Genomic DNA, 19,486 nt, shown 5'->3' on the forward strand with positions numbered 1-19,486 from the left:
TATTATTTTTAATAGAATATTAAAATAGAGAAATCACATATATGTAAAAGAAAACCGTGTGATTCGTAAGGTTTTGTTTCTATTTCTATTATAAATAGTGGTGCGTGAGAAGTTGGAGGAGGAGTTCGACGAGGTTTAAATAACACTAAAGATTTATGAATTTAAAACCTTTTATTTGATAAGATTCATTGTTTTTACAGACATTGTTAATATCATTATTATTTATAAAATATATATTGAATAATATAACGGTACCTACAATTAACACTTAAAACTACACAGAGTAAATGGTTACATTTCATTAAAACGACATGATATGGTTTTTGGCAACTACAGATTTATGTAATATTTTATTGAGTAAACAATTAGGGGCTTTGTATACAATATATTGTGTATATTCAGTAGGATTGTATTCACAGCCTTTCTTACATAAAGAGATATATAAAAATCTTAAACTTAAACAGTATAATAATGTTATAGAGAGTAGGAAATAGATTCAATCATCATACCAACACTACCACTAATATATATATATTCTATAATGTTTAATCCTGTATATATTCGGTCTAGGCACTTTCTATTTTAAAGAAACGTGTCAAGAACTACTTTCATATTTTGTATTAACTACACGCCTGTTCAAGTGCCCTAAGGTGTAGGCGAAACGGTCATGGTATGCTACTTGAAAGTGGGCACAGACCTTTATTGGATATATTTTGCTACAGGAATTAGAAATTCCAACAACTTTGCTCGACTCATTAATCAAATCCGATACTTCATGATTAGCAGTCGCATACACTCACTACCCACGATAGAAGTAAATATACCAATATGTTATAAAATATATATTATTGACTTATGAAAAATTCTTACATAGTAGCATCACGCAAAGCCATTCGAGTAATAAATGCAATAGCAAACCTATCATCTAACATAACCACCCACTCATCCACTAAATCAATTTACTCTGAAATAGTATATTCTCTATAATATATATTTCTAAAATTTGCTTCACAATAATGTGTATGATATGTCCTAATATGACTATAGTATATGACATACATACAATTGACACGTGGTTATAGAAATGCGCTGATATTGACACAATCATAGTATTCGTTATAATCTTGCAGCCTTATACGATATACACCTTTGGAAAAGACGCCGTTCCTTGCCCCACTATACTTGTATTATACTTGGCCAATCCACTTCGCCAAATACTGCTGAATCTCGACACGGGCTTCAATTAAATCACTCGAATCATCCGCGCTACTTGGATACATATTTGCGCAATGGGCAGTACCTGAAAATTGTTATAGTGAAGTTAATATAAGTTGCGTGATTGTATCTGAAAGGTACATGAGGGAAAGATCTCAGAAATGTCATTGTGTTAAGAGAAGATAAAGGCTTTATGTAATGTTTATATGGAAAGTATAAAACAGTGGTGCACGGCTACCATTAATCGTTTGTGAAGATTGGACGTAACAATTAAGTAACTATACAACAACAAACATAGTAGCAGTAACTCCTCTTATCAAACTTAGATGAAAGCAGTGTTTCGTAGTACCTTTAGTTCAAAGTAAGACAAGATTGCATTTGCTATGCTAGGGATCGAATAAGGATAAATATTACTGATAAATCTTACCTTTTATGTAAATAGCGGGTGCGTCATTGTCTTGAGTTTTAGTAATTCCGAGTGCGTGCCACGGGTCCACGGAACCATGCACGAATACCACGCGGCTCACCTCGATGTCGAGAGCACCGTAATAGTTGTTAGTCCACTCGGCAGCCGCCGCTATGAAATCTCCATTGTATCTGTAAATTAATTAAATTATATTAGACTTTATTATATAATATAGTTTACTTAACAGCCTTCAATGTTTTTTGTACAATATATTCATAAATACGTTATATCACCCCTTTTTCGCATACGCAAAGGCCAAAGAAGACAATAATAATATAAGAATCGAATATAATATATTCAATGTACAAAATTTACTTCTTTACAGTTCATAAAATTATGTTGTTCAAGAAACACTTACTTTTTCCCAAATACATCTTCACATTGCTTTGTGTAGAAATCAAGTCCAAAACGATTGCCAAACACTTCGACTTCGGCCGAAGAAGTCTGGTAGAAGCCAAATTCTGTACAAGTTTGGTACATCCACTGGCGGCCTGTAGAAGAAAACATGCTATAACCCTGACAATGGCTTATGGGAAAGTAAAATAAATATGGTTGCTATGCTACTATCCTTCTCTTCTCTTATCATATGGTTAGATGTCAATGATACCACTTCTAGGCAAACTATTATGTGGTCAACTAATAGCCAGTCATTATTTCCATCAAGACACATAATGAATGCTTGATAAGTTTAAAAAAACTGTTGGGCAAGGGTCTCCTCTCTCATAATGACGGTGGGGTTATGCCTTGAGTCCACCACATTGGACAACTGGGTTGGGGACCTTGCATTCCTCCAAGAACTGTATAAAAGCCATCACTGATGATATCTCTTAATATGTATGAAATGTTGTACCTCCTGCAGGCCAAGTCATGTTCCTCAAATCCTTGATCATGTTGTCGTAGCTATAGTCCAAGCATGTCTGGTTTGTTTTGTCCAACACAACGGAATTGAACGCAGCTAGCTTCTTGTAAGCGGGCACCGATCCATCTGCAGTTAGCATGTTGCACACCTGTGTATTATAAATGTATAGTTATTTACATAAACATTGTATGTGTCTAAAATCACCATTTTTAACCGACAACGTCAAAAAAAGGAGGACCGTTCACAAGTCGTCCGTGTTCACTACTTTTCAAATCCTTATAAATGCGTAACTAAGTATACATCGACCACATAGGTACTTATACATTTTGCGTTGATATTCGTTTTTTATAAGATTTCTTGTAAAAAAAGTTTGCATGAACCGTACATAGCAAGTTTTTTAGTTTCTGCTTACGTCCATGAGAAAAAGCGTGATTTCAAACTATACATTTCATAATTTTTTTAATATTTATTTATTTTTACATGTTATGAAAGTGATTTCACTTACTGTATTAATAGTGAGGTTCTTATATTTAGCATCAGCACTAATTCTGTTGTCCTCATTATACTGGACCAAGTCAGCGAAATCATCAGCTATGGAGTTGTAGAAGTTATCTATATCTAAAGTGGAAGCTGATGCAAATGGTTTACACACTCTGAAAGAAAACAAACATTACATTTAGCAATATGCAGAAAGATATTATTTACACTCAGGTTATTTCTCAATAGTAGCACGGATTTTGGTAACACGCCTGTTAGATGGCAATAGGTTTGCCTCCTATTTTAGGTATTAATATTAAATTATCAAAGGCGAAACGTGGGTAGGTATCTGGTATATGTCACACACCTTCGGGTAATAACAAGGGTATATAATGTACGTATACCATTAACGCTATTAAGATATTATCAAAATAGCTGTACATACTTGAACTCCTTTTCGACTATTTTCGGGTTATCATCCATGTATTTAGCAATTTGTTGATGAGCAATTTTCAATTGTGTCACGCAGTCCTCTCCTCCCGTTTTCTCTCTTAATGCGTTGACGACAACTGTGTAGTATTCTAGAAAATACAAGCAATAATAAGTACATATACAAGCAAGTTACAAACTTAATGAGAAACTATGTAGTAAAACATACCCATAAAGTTAACTTTAGCCAAAAGAGGTCCACTGGATGAGACAGCCGCATAAACCAGATGAGGATATTTGAGTCTCAGCCAAGCAGCAAGCGATCCTGGATATGATCCTCCAAAAGCAATCCAGCGAACATTTTTGTTCAACTTGTATTTATCATTCATAGCACTAATGAAGTTTGCCAAATCAGCTAGAGCTTGGGAGGAAGATAGGTACTGCAGATTCTTCACACTGAGGTCTCTATAAAAACATGAATTAGTTAAAGTCGGGCGATTTCAAACGTGCGAACCAAGTCATGTCATTTTAAGGGAGTCTCTTCTGATTATGACGTAGTTCGCACGTTTGTAACGACCTGATTATAGTGGTTATTGATAATTTTGAGTATTAGTCATCAATTTAATTACTGTTCACTAGCTCTAAATTATTTATGCAACTATCACTTTTATTCAGGCTAACATGTGTAGTGTACGGCCTCAATAAGATGTTTATAGTTGTAAACGCGCGATCGAGGCTTGTTTTATGAACAGGCTCTAAGTTGGCTTCGGATAATTGACCCAAGTATTAAAAATTAACTGCTGGTTATCAAAACCAGGACAAAGCTTATAAGGAAAGGTAAAATAATCATGATGCAGCATGAGCAAGAGCATAATAATATAAATAATTTCTTACTCTGTAGGATGACTTTCACCATAATAGCGATGTTCTAGGTTAATACATAATGCTTTAAAGGTCTTTGCATAATCAATCCAAGCTCCTTTGATCATCCAGCGAGCATCAGCGGGGCCTTCGCCACCTATCATTAGAAATACCGGCCCTTGGTTGTTGAAGTCGTAGAAACTATCATTGACAAAGTATCGCTGGAAAAAAACACCAAGAAATAAGTAAGTAACTGATGAATTAAGTATAAGCTGTTATGCCTGGTTCCCACTTGTCAGGTGTGGGGTCCGAATATTAATCGGAGGTTCTAGTAGCAGAGCATTTTATATGATGCTATTCACATTTATCAAACTATAATGTTGGGATAACTGTAAACGATAAATGTTCGAATCTGACACCCGGCAAGTGGGATCCAGGCGTAAGAGCAACCATCTTCAAGTTAATTATAGCGTTATAAAGTAATAATTTTGTAATGTTAAGTACTTTATTACATGTTTGTTTAATTATATGAGCATGTAATACTATTTCCATATTTCGTTCCATACATCAGCATATTATGCATGAAGTTCCTTAAGATAACAGACCACTATTGAAATAAATAATAATAATATACTCAATAATGAGTTAAGTTCAACCTTGATAACAGTTTCATAAACAACTAACAAGCTACAGATAAAGTGTATTGAATTTATAAGTACAATGTGGTTATTTCAGCTGCTATTGAAATTGTAATAACGCAAAATATTATTTAGCTACACAATAGCCACCTATGTCCATCTAGATATGAAAATTAGGCCTAGTACCTTTCAAGTAGTGTAAAAATGTTGTCAATTTCACTGTATGGTTCCTGGTCATATATCACATTTAAATCAACAAACATCCTTTGCTATTTTTTATAGCGTAATTTAGATATATAGTACTGTAGAATTGCTAATTGGTAAAGCAGATATTGCCCTAATCTCAATAAATGGTCTTGACAAACACAACACTTTTTTGTTTGCTTGTCTGTCATTTTTAAGTTGGTGTGTTTATTAATATGATAATTAGTTACTTATGAAATGACAAATTGCAAAACAGCATGGTTTTAAAAGAAATTGGCATATAATTCTGCAAATTTACAGCTCAACTAAGCCCAAACCAAAACTGAGCAGCATGTTTTTATACATAAATAGTTTTTTTATCACAAAACTAGAAGTTTTCATTTCCATTTTAATCTTACAAGTTGATATTGTGAACAACTAGAGGTCAATTTCATTTGTGAAGTCAGGCACAATCATGACAATACTACGAGAATTTAACAATGCATACGACTATGTAAACAATTCTCTTATAGTTTCACACCTTTTTCCTCCCTGTCAATATATTATATTTTCAATACCATAGGATCTTTAATCCTTGGTTTGGTGTGTTTGGATAGGTTTTTAAACCATCTGTTGAAGCATTAGAAAGAAACTAGTACTATCATTTTATTACTCAGCAAGCAATGTACACATACACGGACTAGTCTTTAGAGTGCCCGCTTAAAATGAATTATGTCTTCTATTTGACTGATTGTGAATTGCATCAAATAATATTCACATTAAGATGTAAGCCAGAGAAGATATTACGAAAACTTTAAATTACTAAGTTACTTATCAAATGGCATACTTCAGAGTAACGATTGGAATGTGCAGTAATTTTATTGATGAGATTGCAGATATACAGAATAGGGAGATATATACATTGAATATATTACTGGCTGCAAACACAAATCTTCTATGTGACGGAAATGTCGCAGAGTGACTACTGAAGGAAAAAAGAAGAAGACAAATTTGGATAGAGAAAACCAATATTCACCTGTTTCCACATCCTTTGGTCAGAGGGACTTGAATGATCTAATTTTTGCTTGAACCATTGAGCTGCCGGTAGCGGTTCCCCGTTGTATCCACCCGGCGCTCCTAAATTGCCTCCTTTACTACGACCCAAGTGAAAATACCTTTCACCGTGTGTTGCAGTGTAAAACAGTAAAAAAACGGCTAACACCGTAGGCCGTATCATTATCATTGTATTATTGAATTGCTAAAAGATGTTTTATTTTTTTAAATCTGCAGACCGGCAAACCGAATACAAAAAGATACAACCAATTGAAGCAGCCACAATAACGCAAAAACTGGCGAGGTGACTGACTTCTTGACAGAACAAATTGTCACTTTGACAATTGACAAGTTAGCCAGCTTATTGGAAGGTATGATGGATAAAGCGTACCACCCACACTCCAGTTGCTTATAATTAAAATAATATAAACATGTCGTATTCTAAGTAGTAATTAGCAGTTTATACGAGGTGTGTTCAAAAAGTATCGCGAATTTTGAATTTTCGCGGGTTACTTATATTCGAATTTCGTTTTTTTTTGGGGCGTTATGTTGGTCTATATAATCTCTCACTTATGCAGTAAAGTTCGGCCATTTGAGATGTTCAGTTAATTGTTGGCAGCTGTTTTGCTTGCACGTGTTTTAGTTCGTCTTCGTTTTTTACCTATTCAAAAATATTGGACAATGAACCTGTTTCAAATTTTGAGTGAAAAACGAAATTAAGTGCGCGGATGCATTCTAAATGTTGACTGTGGCATAGGGAGAACCTACTTTCGACAAAAACAACGTTTTTCGGTGGTACCAAATGTTTTCAGAAGGCCGAGAAGATGGGAACGACGAAGAGCGTGCCGGACGCCCGAGCACTTTAATAACAGACGAAAAACGTTATAAAGTGAAGAAAATGGTACTGGCCAAGCGTCTAGTCACCGTTAGAGAAATTGCCGAGGACTTTAATCGATAATTTGGGCATGAGACAAAATTGCTCAGTTACAATCGCCACTTCTTGGCCAAAAACAACACACTGATGATACTGCAGTCACTGTTTTCCCCAGATCTGGCCTCTTGTGACTTTTTTTATTCCCGAAACAGACTGAAGAGGCCCATGAAAGGACGACGCTACGCCACGATTAAAGAGATAAAAACGCCATCCGGCAACGGCAGCCGTATAAAAGCTATACGGCTAAGTTATTGACAACATACCGACAAACGTTTAATTTTTTTTTTTGGTTTCTCGACAACCTGAGAAGATCACTGCGTTATGGACAGTAATTTTTTTATTTTCACAACAATTTAAAAGGTAAGGCGCATTAAACGATTGATAATAATAAAACGTCTATTATAATCACTTGGATAGATACTACAATTATAATGTATAGTTATAATAGTAGTAAGTCTAACTTACTAGTAAGATCAAGAATCTAAAGGTTCAATAATTTATTTTCAGCTTTTACAAGATATTTGGATTATTAATAAAACATTTTGATAATCAAATTTCACACTGAATTTCATTATAATATTCAATTTTAAGAGCTGTTTGCTTTTTTCATAATGCATGATCCGCTGTACAGTCACTTTTGTAAGTATGTCTGCTGTGTTTCCGACGTGTTGGAAAGTGGAAATGTTTTTTTCAACTAGCAATTATTTTCGAAATGACAGCTCATGATCGAGCGGCCGCCAAGTCAGCCAACATCTCTGAACATTCCACTTGCGAGTGCGATCGATTGCGATCGAGGTGTAGTTGTGCTTGGTAGTTAGCGCTCGGTGGGTTTGAAAAATGGCTCTTTTCAGGATTACATCAACTAGATTAGCAGAAGTACAGGTAAATATACTGACATCTAGACAGCTTTTCATTTAAGTTTTGACTTAAATTTATTTGCATGCTTATTTTCCCAGTGCCGTTTCTATAACCTTTTTCTCGCACGCATTTTGAGCTCGAAGTTATGTAATGTGAATAAAAAATATTTTGGGAGCTCAAGTCCTTTACACAGTATTAAATTTACTTTTTGATTCTTCATGAATGTCGACAAAACAATGTAATTGGAATATTGTCATGAATGAAATTATGACGCTCGTGGAACTTTTATAGCATTTTATTTCGTAGCGGGAAACCCCGCTTAGCTCCTGCGCTGGTCGTGTATGTTTCGGATAGTATTTATAAATAAAGTAGCAAGCGTGTAATTTACTAACAGACAAAATTTGTTCACGAAATTCCGTATTCATGGTGTTTTAGGGGACATTGAAACCACATTCAAAGTAGTCATTTTCCGCATATTTTTGTATCATGGGTAGTTTATCAAGGTTAACCTAATGGCTACTATTATAATCGGCGTCTAATGTTTAACAGCAGACCAGCCAGAGCACATGTATAAATTAACATTTTTGATCTTGTCGTATTTTTACCTGCTTAATTCAATATTTCGATTTTTTTAGACATTTATTCCAACTGTCTTTTAGGTTCATTGTCAATAAATAATTTTATATATTAAACAGATATTCACTTGCCATGCATTTTAATAATGGAACTGAACACTGATTTTATTGAACTTTGGACAGGCAGATATTTTTTTTATTATTCAAACATGAATATTATAATTATGTACAGTAGTTATGGTGTGTAAATATAAATTTTCTTTTACATTGGTTTTTAAATTCATAATAAAAGAAAATTTTGTGTTGTATTTGATTCTATAGATAATACAATTTATGTAACTGACACAAACTTGGGGAGTAAGTACTGTTTAGTAATTTTAGTAGGTAGTTCTACAAACAAATTTATTTATAATTAACACGCTGTTATGATTTTTTGTAAATATAATAGAAAATTCATAAAGTTCCAAACATATAAATTGATAACATTATCACTGTAACAGTTACATAATATTTGCTGAATTTGATGGATTTTACAAGATAAAGTATTTTTGCAAGTCATCATTTCAGTCATATCAAATTCATTGATATAGTCCGTGACTATCATGACATATCCAATAGATACCTACCTATAATAAAATTGTGTATCATTGTTATCAAATCTGTTTGACATTTAAGATGTATTCTTAAGTTGCAATGATTGATCTATGGCATAAAAATACAGTCATGTGAGAATTGCACCAAGCAAGTGGCAGTGGCAATGGCCTTGGTCAATCTATGTCAGTGTCACGCACGGTGGCGCTTGTTGGCGTGATATTCCTGATAACCGATGTCACTAGTTGTCCAGAGAGCACGCATCTGCAGTCTTATCACGTGTATTTTCCGCCGCTGTACAATTACCTACATAGATATTCGAATTTTTACTCGGACAGACGTAATTTATCGCAAGCGCGCCATTTTATTCATGCGGGTGAGGTATGAATGCTCCTCTTTGTACATAATCACGAGTCGCACTTGACTTTATAATGTCAGGTGACGTGGGAGCAATTGTTCTACGCTAGGTTTACATAATGACTTGAAGAATTCGGTCTTACGTCGCGACTGTACCATACAACGCGCTAATTACATCCTGCGAAATCTAGCGCGGCACTTAACGTCATTCGAAGATATCGTTATCAGTAGACTATGTAATAGAAATCGCAATGACATTCAAGATGCGTGTCCTCTGCTATGTCCTAACTCTAAAGATAACCACGCAGGTCAACGCTGCGCTCGCAGCGGGCACACGCCCAAATGCTCGTGACTATTATAGGCTCCGACTATGTTATTACAATGCACACCATACATATAAACACTCAACAATGTTTAATTGTATGAATGAAGTTTAGGAAATTACGGAGAACGAACACATGGCGTTACGCGGATCTAAAAAAAAACTAGTGAAGAGCGTTGGCTAGTGGCTACTACATGACGCACATGTTCAAGGTCGCGTTCTGATACGGCTTCTAGTAGTTAGCGAAATAGTTGGTTCGACTTGTTTGTATTAAAATATACGGGCCGTCGGTAATTGTTTCATAAATTAAAATCTATTCAAATTATTCTAATAGGTATAGACACCTACCTATAAACCAGAACAGTAAATATTTTTATGATGAACCGTAGGGATTCAGTTCTATAATTATTATGTTGGTATTTTAACCCAGTAACATACAATTTTTCAAAGTCACTATAATATTATGATTAAGGAAACAAGTCAGGTTGTTTAAAGTAAATAAGTTCAATGAAATTCTGTTGGCGTGTGCTGTTTCTTTGTTATCAGTTGCAATTTGAGTTAATGGCGTTAGCACTCAATTAAGATTAAATGCCTTTCATCAATTAAATACTTGTAATTGACAGGCGGGTGATTGCATTAAAACTTAAGCATTATTATATTGTTTCCTAAGGTTGCAGCTGTTTTCTGTATCAACAGGTAAATTGTAGAAGTTGTACAAGATTGTATGCCCAATGCGAGTATTTACCTGTTGTAAGTCAGCAGAAACAAATAAAGCCTCATATTTACGAGCCGCGTATTCTTCACATAGGGCGAAACACTTTGTAAAATAAACTTAGTAGTGTCCGTATAAAATGATCGTGTGCGCACGTAACACGTCCCAGCATTTTTTGTCAGTCTTTACTCGACAGGTCGATGGATGGCTTTTTGTACTCAATTTTCAATGTTACTAACACTCAATAAAACCTTATTTGTATTTAAACGGGGTTTTTTATGTTTGATACATAGGATTTTTGAAGGTCTGCTCATCAGGTATGAATTTATTATTTCGTAATCGTGGGTATTAAAATTGTCGGAACCTTTACCTAAATTAATATTTATAATTAGGTATATCTCATTTCAACGAATCAGACATGAAACACAAACACGTCTTAAAAATTTTCCTTGACGTCATATTATTATTTGAGCAAATCGGCTGATGTGCCTGCCATATTTCGTTGCCGAATTTTCCATTCAAGGATCTTGATGACATCAGTTATCTCATATATGTAACTATTTATTTAATATTTTGCACTATCTTTTTACTCCGTTTTGTTAACGATAAGATAAATCTTGAATTACTAATAAATTTTCGAGATGGCTTTGATCTGTCGAGTTCTGATTAAATTGCTGGCAAATAGAGTAATTGCTCACTTAAGAACGCAGTTTCAAGCTGTAAACGTTCACCATTAATTGATTAAGAGTGATTGTAAAGTTCCGATAAAAGGATCCATGAAAAGCTATCGGATATGATTCATACAAAGTATAAGATCGCCTACTACATTACATATTTTCTTTTTTTACTATGACATTACAGAGGTTTCATGTAGCTGTTATTATTACTGAATAGGTACTAAATATTTCAAAATAACAATAACTAAATAGTACCAAAATGAGTAACCTAACTACCTGACCAGCAAGAAATATATCTTTTAGATCTGCTGATATACCTACCTGCATTATTATAGTGCCGATAATTTAGCGATGCCTACAGCAAATATATTAAGTTTTCTAAATCTTGGCGAATATGAATTTAAGGTATTTCCGTCCATGCCGAGTTAGATAAGCCTACATTGTAACATTTTTGTCAGCTATTATACACAATCATTTGTTACTTCTGTTTGCCCAGTGATTTTTTTGAAGATAAGGAAATTCCTTCGGACCAGTAGTCACGTCAATGACAAAAAATAAACTATTCAATATGCTGCGGGGAAAGAGGAAAATATTTCCTTTAGTCACTTAATTTACTGAGTATACTTCGTGAAGGTAAAATAATAATTTTTGTAACGGCCTCGTTAATGTTCGCCATTCAAAGGTTTTGTTTTCCTCATTCTTAGGAATTGTAGACGTCAGTTTCTTCGAGGAACGAATTAAGTGCGGTCTTGGGCTTTACATAATCGTCTCTTCGGCCTTATTTCCAAGACCATAGTGCGCATGCGCCACGTCCCCGTTCGTGTACGAATCGTATGTATACGTATACGATGCGATTATGAGTGTTTCAATAGGTATACCCGACCCACCCGACCACTTGGGCGTCTTATTAAGCGTCGTCAAGTCATGATTATTTTCATGCAGACCATCAACTACATTCCTTAGCAACTGTACATTTCTTATGTTAGGAAAAATTTGTTAAAAGACAATTATGATTAAAAATGATATTACTTCATAATTGTGTCTTCGTTATCTTTCAAGGTATCAACCTGTTAATTATGTTTTTCATTAGGACGATAACGCTAGAAAGCGTTGAATGCGTTAGACATTTAAATAAAGAAATGTTTATTGATTAATTGGCTGCCTTCTTTGAAGGGTTTGTGGATGTAAATAATGTGATGTATCATGTCAATTAGGTTAAACTATGGCCCGCGCCGACCCAGCGATGTCTTATTGATTGAATAGCCGTCGCTATGATTGCACTGATCAAATTATTTATAAACAAGCACTTCCTGTCAGTCCGTCTAGCAGAGGATCATTATATTGATTATTTTGTTACAGCAAAGGAATCGTGAATCAAATAAATAAGTGATCATGAAATATACGTTCATTATAAAAACGTTGTCGCTTCTAAATGAATACTAAGTAATCGAGAACGTAGCAACAATTATATCGACTGGTTCTCAAAAAATACAATTTCCCTCATATGTTAATTGCCTTTTAGCATGACGAATAATTACAACATAATGACGTGTAAAATAACTCAAACTTGACGGGAAAACAAGTTTAATTTTGTACATTTTTATAAGTGCTTGAGGCCTTGAGCCATAAAATCATTGAAACTGATACAAACAGGCAATAATCTTATACGGGCTTGATCTTACTATGTATAATAATCCAACCAGTAACCAATGCAACCCATGGTTTTAACAGCATTCTATGAAACAAATTATAAATGAAGAAATTCTACTTCAGCAAAACTGTCCAAAAATATTTTACACTAGATGTTCCAAGCCTCTTCGTTATTTATAGGTTTATCACAATATTATGTTGAGTACGTTTTGCGTGAAAGTGATACATCCTTTTTAGCAACTGTTACAATATTTTTAGGAATTAGTAGTTCAACAATAATCCCACGTGTGGTTCCAAAAAGAGGCTTATGGATTGCCTTGAAAGCAACTTCAATGGTCTATTTAATTATAAAACGGCTTCTTCGTAGTGTTTAGACACTATTATAAATGTATATTATAGAGTCCAAAGTTAAAGAGCATTGTACCTACCTCGCATAATTTATGTGCATTTATTTCAAGTTTACAAATAATTATGTTCGGAACTGAAGTAAATTTGGTTATTTTTGTGTTAAACAGAAAGCATGCCCGGCGGCATCGATTCTGCTGAGAAACCTGAGTGCGGAGTCAACCAACCTCAAAAGTATTCTTCAAGAGAAGATTCCCAAAGAGCAGGAGAAGATCAGGGAGTTCCGCAAGAAACATGGCGGCACCAAAGTTGGAGAGGTCACCGTTGATATGGTGAGTCAACATGTCCTCAATGATAAGTTGTCCTTATAAAAGCGGACTTGTTTTGTGTGTAACAAATACAAATTAAGTACATATTGTTATAAAATATTTGTTTTGCGCAGTAATTATCCTCGATTTAAATATTTTTATATATTTGTTCTCAAAGGAATACTTGCTTTATCGTATATTATGGTAGGTACGCATAAATTGATGGTAATTTTTGTATGAAGTCTCTCAATAAGAGGATATACTTGATTGAGTGCTCATTGTTGCCGTCTTTTTCTTGGACATATTCGCACGAATTGTCCTGACGAATGGTCAACGAACCTTATTATTACAAAGGTCTCTGACGCAGTTCAAGATCACTTTATTCGGCGATTATGTCTGCATTTTATATTATTGTTAGTCGTGCAAGCACGTGATGTTTGTTTGTTGGAATCGTAATATTATTCACGTTCATAATTGTATGGGAGAATAACTTACATACACGTCAAATTTGATTTTTAGCCAATATAATATGCCTAGTATGATTTGACAAGTAGGGAACGGTAGAAAACAATTGGATATGATTTTAAGTATATCGTATGTGTCCACAGATGTACAGTGGAATGCGTGGTATCAAAGGTTTGGTTTGGGAGACATCCGTATTGGACCCCGATGAGGGTATCCGTTTCCGTGGTCTGTCCATCCCTGAATGCCAGCAGCAGCTGCCCAAGGCCAAGGGTGGCGCTGAACCTCTCCCAGAAGGACTTTTCTGGCTTCTCGTGACTGGAGAAATCCCCACCGACGCTCAAGTTAAAGCCATCTCCAAGGAGTGGGCGCAGAGGTTTGTAAATCTGAAATACTGAATTATTTCATAACATAATTGCAAAAAATGTGAGGGGATTGATAGTGTATTTGCCTCTAACTTTATATTTTAAAAGTATGCTTTAAGGTCTCCTAATTTATTTGTTATCTAGAGCTGAGCTGCCCGCGCACGTCGTCACCATGTTGAACAACATGCCGAGCAAGCTTCACCCCATGTCTCAATTCTCGGCCGCCGTCACCGCCCTCAACAGCGAATCTACTTTCGCCAGGGCTTACTCTGAGGGTGTGCACAAATCCAAGTACTGGGAGGTAAGAAACAATTACCTTATCACAATACCTTTAAACTAATTGCTTTTATAAACGTTATCTATATCGGTCGCACTCCAAAGTCGATTCAATATTACATAATAGATTATTTTAGCCGTTACTTTTTGGTGCAGGAGTCATGCGAGCAATTTTTCGCATCCGCTTGTTACGATATTCAGAATTATTACATCCAATTGTGGTATGAATAACGTGTGACTTTCTCAACAGTACGTTTATGAGGACTCAATGAACTTGATTGCCAAACTGCCCGTGATCGCTGCCACTATCTACCGCAACACATTCCGCGACGGCAAGGGCATCGGCGCCATTGATGACAATAAGGATTGGTCAGCTAACTACTGCACCATGCTCGGTTTCGACGACCCGCAATTCACAGAACTGATGCGTCTATACCTCACCATCCACAGGTTTGTCTATACTCTATTCTATGTATCGTATTTCTTTAAGAAGTACCTTTGGTCATACAAGTTTACCTTCATATCAAGATTTTTTATATTAGAAACGTTATCAGATTGAGATATCGTGATTGTTGCAGTAAGGATCCACTCCAGATAGCTTGTCTATTCATTGTCCAACTGAGACGCAGTACTTTATATAAATATGCTACTATTTTTACAGTTTTAGGAACTAATCTGTATGAAATGTGTTATTTTAATTATAATTTATTTTAAGTACCTTGATCATCCGTTACCTGTTCTGACTTAATTGTGTGCTTATTTTCCTTGTGTGTTTATCTGCATATACATAAATGATCTTTCAACATAAAGCAAGAAAATGAATAGTACTCGAGTTATAACCTCATATAGGTACTGAATAGATAAAATGTACAAAGTAGCTAGACCAGTCTTTTTAAACATAATATATTATTATGAAGGCTATTCTCATTTAGCCCAGACATGTTGGAAGATGATTTAAACGATTTGTCACGATTTTATTACTGACACTACCCGACCATTGTGGTTTTTGAATAACCAACTTACACTCGTACAACTATACTTATTAGCTTAGCGAATGTTTTATTTAACACTGTGTTACAATATTTGCGAAAGCATGCATGTTTGACAAAACTTGCGTTAGCTATAATATGTTATAACGATATTATTTTCCTATATCTAATTATAGGTCGTTGAATATTGGACCGACTTAAATTGATAAGATATGAGTTAGGTGGCCGGGTGGCTTATTTATAACAAACAGAACTTACACCTTGGACACGGAACTGCATATTTACTTTTCTTTCTAGTACCACGTGCTGCTAATTTCAAATATTTTCTTAAAATACATCATGGGTTCGACCCCCACGAAAATATGATTATCCTACTTAAACAGGAAACCTTATAGAGACACGTGTACTTTTAACGTACACATTTTACAGCTCTGTTATATCGCAATCGCTTACATAGTCCATAAACGTTAGCATTGCATGTCAGTACATAATCAGCTACGCGAGATAATGTCTCATTATGTTTCGTAGCCTTCATGTACACTTGTCATATTTCAGACCGCTGCGAATGAACTACTTGCATTTATAATGTCGTGTTCGTGTGTAGTACGTTACCACACAACGCTTATGTTTTCTTTACTTGTGTTTCTGTAAATGTGTAAATTACAGTTCATATAAATGTTTGTTTGAATGAAATATGTAAGAAATGTCCGTGTGGGTCGTACTGCACGTGCCACGTGTGTCCGCCCTTGGCGTTATCGACAGAAGCTTAGCGTTATCAACTGTTATCATATACGTGTCTTCTGTGTCTTACACCATCCTACGTTTATCTCAGAAGAACATCTGATACTCGTTGATCTTTAATCCTTACTTCATTAAACTACTACTGAGTGTAACCTTTCTTGACTAACTATAACTTGTATAGAACGCGCGCTGGTACAAATTGTTATGTAACAAATAAAATAGCATTTATGCGATTGGCTACAGTTCATAAAAGAACCGCTTTATTTTCTGATAGATTATTAACACATTTCATGCAGATTATGATGATTTTATATGTAGAACATAGCGTTATTACTGATAAGGCCAGTATTATATGACTGAAGAACAACCGCTTTATGTCATTTTTTGTTATTGTGCAGTGACCACGAGGGTGGCAACGTATCTGCTCACACCTCACACTTGGTCGGATCAGCCCTCAGCGACCCCTACCTCTCGTTCGCCGCTGGACTCAACGGTCTGGCTGGACCCCTTCACGGTCTTGCCAACCAGGAGGTTAGTACACAACCGTTTTGATGTTAACATGTTATTTCACATAAGCATACTAATCTAGAGTATAATCATAAACATTGGTCAGCTGTAACGCATTGCAATTATCTACTAGAATTATACTCCATTATCATAAAGAAAAAAAAAGGAATCGTGTATACAGTACTTTCAATGTAGCATGAGAAAATGTGATTTGAGTATATTTCTGCTTAACTAACAATAAAAACTGTGCAGGTACTCATCTGGTTGGAGAAACTACGCAAGCAGGTTGGCGATAACTTTACCGAGGAGGGTCTCAAAGAATTCATCTGGAAGACGCTCAAGTCTGGCCAGGTCGTGCCCGGCTACGGACACGCTGTCCTCAGGAAGACTGACCCCAGGTAAACGTGACCGGCTTAAAAATATTTTTTTTAACCACGCAATAATATCGAGCTGTCTGTTCTAGTAGACATACGACTTTAATTTAACGATTATCTTTGCTCTTTCAAGGTACACGTGCCAGCGCGAATTTGCCCTGAAGCATTTGCCCAACGACCCTCTGTTCAAGCTGGTCGCAGCTGTATACAAAGTAGTGCCCCCGATCCTAACTGAGCTCGGCAAGGTCAAGAACCCGTGGCCCAATGTGGACTCTCACTCTGGTGTCCTCTTACAGGTATAGTTTTTAACTTAATTCTTTTTTAAAATAATGTTAAGGATTGAATTTCGAATAATACTAATATGTATCGTTTTGTGTGCAGTATTATGGACTGAAGGAGATGAACTACTACACGGTCATGTTCGGAGTGTCCCGCGCCCTCGGAGTGCTCGCTCAAATGATCTGGTCCCGCGCCCTCGGCCTCCCCATCGAGCGACCAAAGTCTCTCAGCACTGAACTGCTGATCAAGCAGCTGGGCAAGTAAACATTTTACGGAACAACAGTGTCAATTCGTTCAGGCTAGATAAGTAACATTCGCCTCACCTAGTTGAGTTACTTTACACATATCTCCTGAACGGAATTCACATACAGTTTGAATCACACGAAACACCAATAGTCAATTTTTAGTGATATTTTTAAATGTATGGGTACCAAAATACTGTTTCAAAATTAATCATTTTCTTTATTTATTGTCATCGTAGTGTTAAGATATGTGATGCATTTTTAGTTGCGTTATTTTTATTATAATTGTTGAATATATTTATTGTAATTATTTGTATAATTTTGGTATCGTTGTGTACTTATTTCTGTGATGAAATCATGTTTGATACTTTGTACATTATGTATTTGTCAATTTACATTTGATGTAATATTTCGTTGGTATATCATTGGACTTCACCTAATTTATTTAACAAATTGACTTAGTGGTGGTGTGACTCAACTGAGAAATTCACGTAGCTGCCGAATAAGAACTAAAGTATATAGTAATAGTTTGGTCACCTAGATCGTTTTACGTAGAGTTTCATAGATAATAATCAGTATGCTGTGCATACTGTTTTCTTAGGTCAAATGCGATATTCATTCTGTCGTAATATTTATGATTCATTTACATTAACTTCAAAATTTTGCAGCTAACTCAGTATTTATCGCTCTTGATTGTACTTAGCTTGGAAGGTAGGTCACTTACAAAGGATATTGAAACCTGTGGTTGGTTACTTAGGTATTTACGTGTGAGAACTTGTTTCTGCCAAAAATATACGTACTGAGCTGGTTGTATGTTGCGCTTTTGTTTTTCATTCTAAATCAAGCCTTTTTAGTGTTACAGTAATTAATTTCAATTTACCAAAGTATTTACGAATATAATGTAGATGCGTAAAAGAGATCCTATTGTTAGTATAAACAGTCTGATTTGAAGAAGCAATATTTACTCGTCGATACAATAGGAAGTTGTACTATGTAACGTAGCACTGTATCCTAGTTGAGGCTTTGTGAGTATTGTACACACATTTATTAATTGGTATTTTGTGAAAAATCATAATTCGAGGTTCATGTTCCGGCATGGTAAGGACAATCATTCATGCGTAGTGGCGGTGCGACGTCACTACCTTCACGAAACGATCCAATAATTTGACAATACTAAAAATAAAGTGGTATGGTGTAGTATATAAACATGTGTTTTTATTTGTCGTCAAAACAATTGCCATGATTTTCCTACTTCCTGAACCTCCTTAGTCGTATACATATAAGTGTAGCCTGTTGATAGTACTTATAATGTCGGTGTTCCTACAATTTGAGGTAATGTATTTTATTGCTTACAGATTATGTAAGAACAGTAATAGTCATTGAAGTATATAGAAGTAACTAGATAGATTACATAACTTTCGTAGATTCTATTGTAATCAGCGCAATGACTAAGCGATTTTACGCTGTTTGAATCGGTAAGTAAGGGCTCTACTAACTAAAGTCCGACTACATAAGGCATAAGTGGGTAAACATCCGTGCTAAGGTCAACCAGAATAGCTCAAGTAAGTAGTAAGTAAGCAATGCCTTTAATTTAAATGTTGTTGACTTTTGCAACGTGTCGAATACCTAGGTATTGAACTACTGATACAGGTCTCGAAATATTATCGCGATTACGTCAATCACGATTAATGATTGCGTAAATATTATTGATGTGAATCAGGATGTTTTGAAATCTGCGATA

At 35.3% G+C, this 19,486-nt stretch overlaps 2 protein-coding genes across 2 annotated transcripts; one reads left to right on the top strand and one right to left on the bottom strand.

The window, feature by feature from the left end:
* Positions 1 to 162: 162 nt before the first annotated feature.
* Positions 163 to 6,501, bottom strand: LOC142986494 (putative serine protease K12H4.7). Its single transcript, XM_076135014.1, has 9 exons — positions 6,165 to 6,501; positions 4,341 to 4,528; positions 3,676 to 3,911; positions 3,463 to 3,598; positions 3,046 to 3,193; positions 2,532 to 2,688; positions 2,040 to 2,172; positions 1,643 to 1,812; positions 163 to 1,300 (listed from the first exon to the last, which is right to left on the bottom strand). The coding sequence occupies exons 1-9, from the start codon at positions 6,369 to 6,371 to the stop codon at positions 1,188 to 1,190; spliced, it is 1,488 nt and encodes a 495-aa protein (XP_075991129.1). The 5' UTR covers positions 6,372 to 6,501; the 3' UTR covers positions 163 to 1,187.
* Positions 6,502 to 7,851: 1,350 nt separating this feature from the next.
* kdn (citrate synthase) lies at positions 7,852 to 18,951 on the top strand. Its single transcript, XM_076134363.1, has 9 exons — positions 7,852 to 7,997; positions 13,373 to 13,534; positions 14,119 to 14,348; positions 14,482 to 14,638; positions 14,864 to 15,063; positions 16,742 to 16,874; positions 17,103 to 17,248; positions 17,358 to 17,520; positions 17,606 to 18,951. Exons 1-9 carry the CDS (start codon positions 7,953 to 7,955, stop codon positions 17,765 to 17,767), a joined length of 1,398 nt encoding a protein of 465 aa, XP_075990478.1. The 5' UTR covers positions 7,852 to 7,952; the 3' UTR covers positions 17,768 to 18,951.
* Positions 18,952 to 19,486: the final 535 nt, after the last annotated feature.

Source organism: Anticarsia gemmatalis, chromosome Z (genome assembly GCF_050436995.1).
Source record: "Anticarsia gemmatalis isolate Benzon Research Colony breed Stoneville strain chromosome Z, ilAntGemm2 primary, whole genome shotgun sequence".
NCBI lineage: Eukaryota > Metazoa > Arthropoda > Insecta > Lepidoptera > Erebidae > Anticarsia > Anticarsia gemmatalis.

Excerpts from the sequence above, each read along its gene's own strand:
- LOC142986494 (XM_076135014.1), bottom strand. The coding sequence starts at position 6,371 with ATGATAATGATACGGCCTACGGTGTTAGCCGTTTTTTTACTGTTTTAC. Across the intron at positions 4,529-6,164 it reads ACCAAAGGATGTGGAAACAG|CGATACTTTGTCAATGATAG; the intron begins GTGAATATTGGT and ends GTTTTTTTCCAG. Across the intron at positions 2,173-2,531 it reads CATGACTTGGCCTGCAGGAG|GCCGCCAGTGGATGTACCAA; the intron begins GTACAACATTTC and ends TTTCTTCTACAG.
- kdn (XM_076134363.1), top strand. The coding sequence starts at position 7,953 with ATGGCTCTTTTCAGGATTACATCAACTAGATTAGCAGAAGTACAG. Across the intron at positions 13,535-14,118 it reads GAGAGGTCACCGTTGATATG|ATGTACAGTGGAATGCGTGG; the intron begins GTGAGTCAACAT and ends ATGTGTCCACAG. Across the intron at positions 17,249-17,357 it reads CTCAGGAAGACTGACCCCAG|GTACACGTGCCAGCGCGAAT; the intron begins GTAAACGTGACC and ends TGCTCTTTCAAG.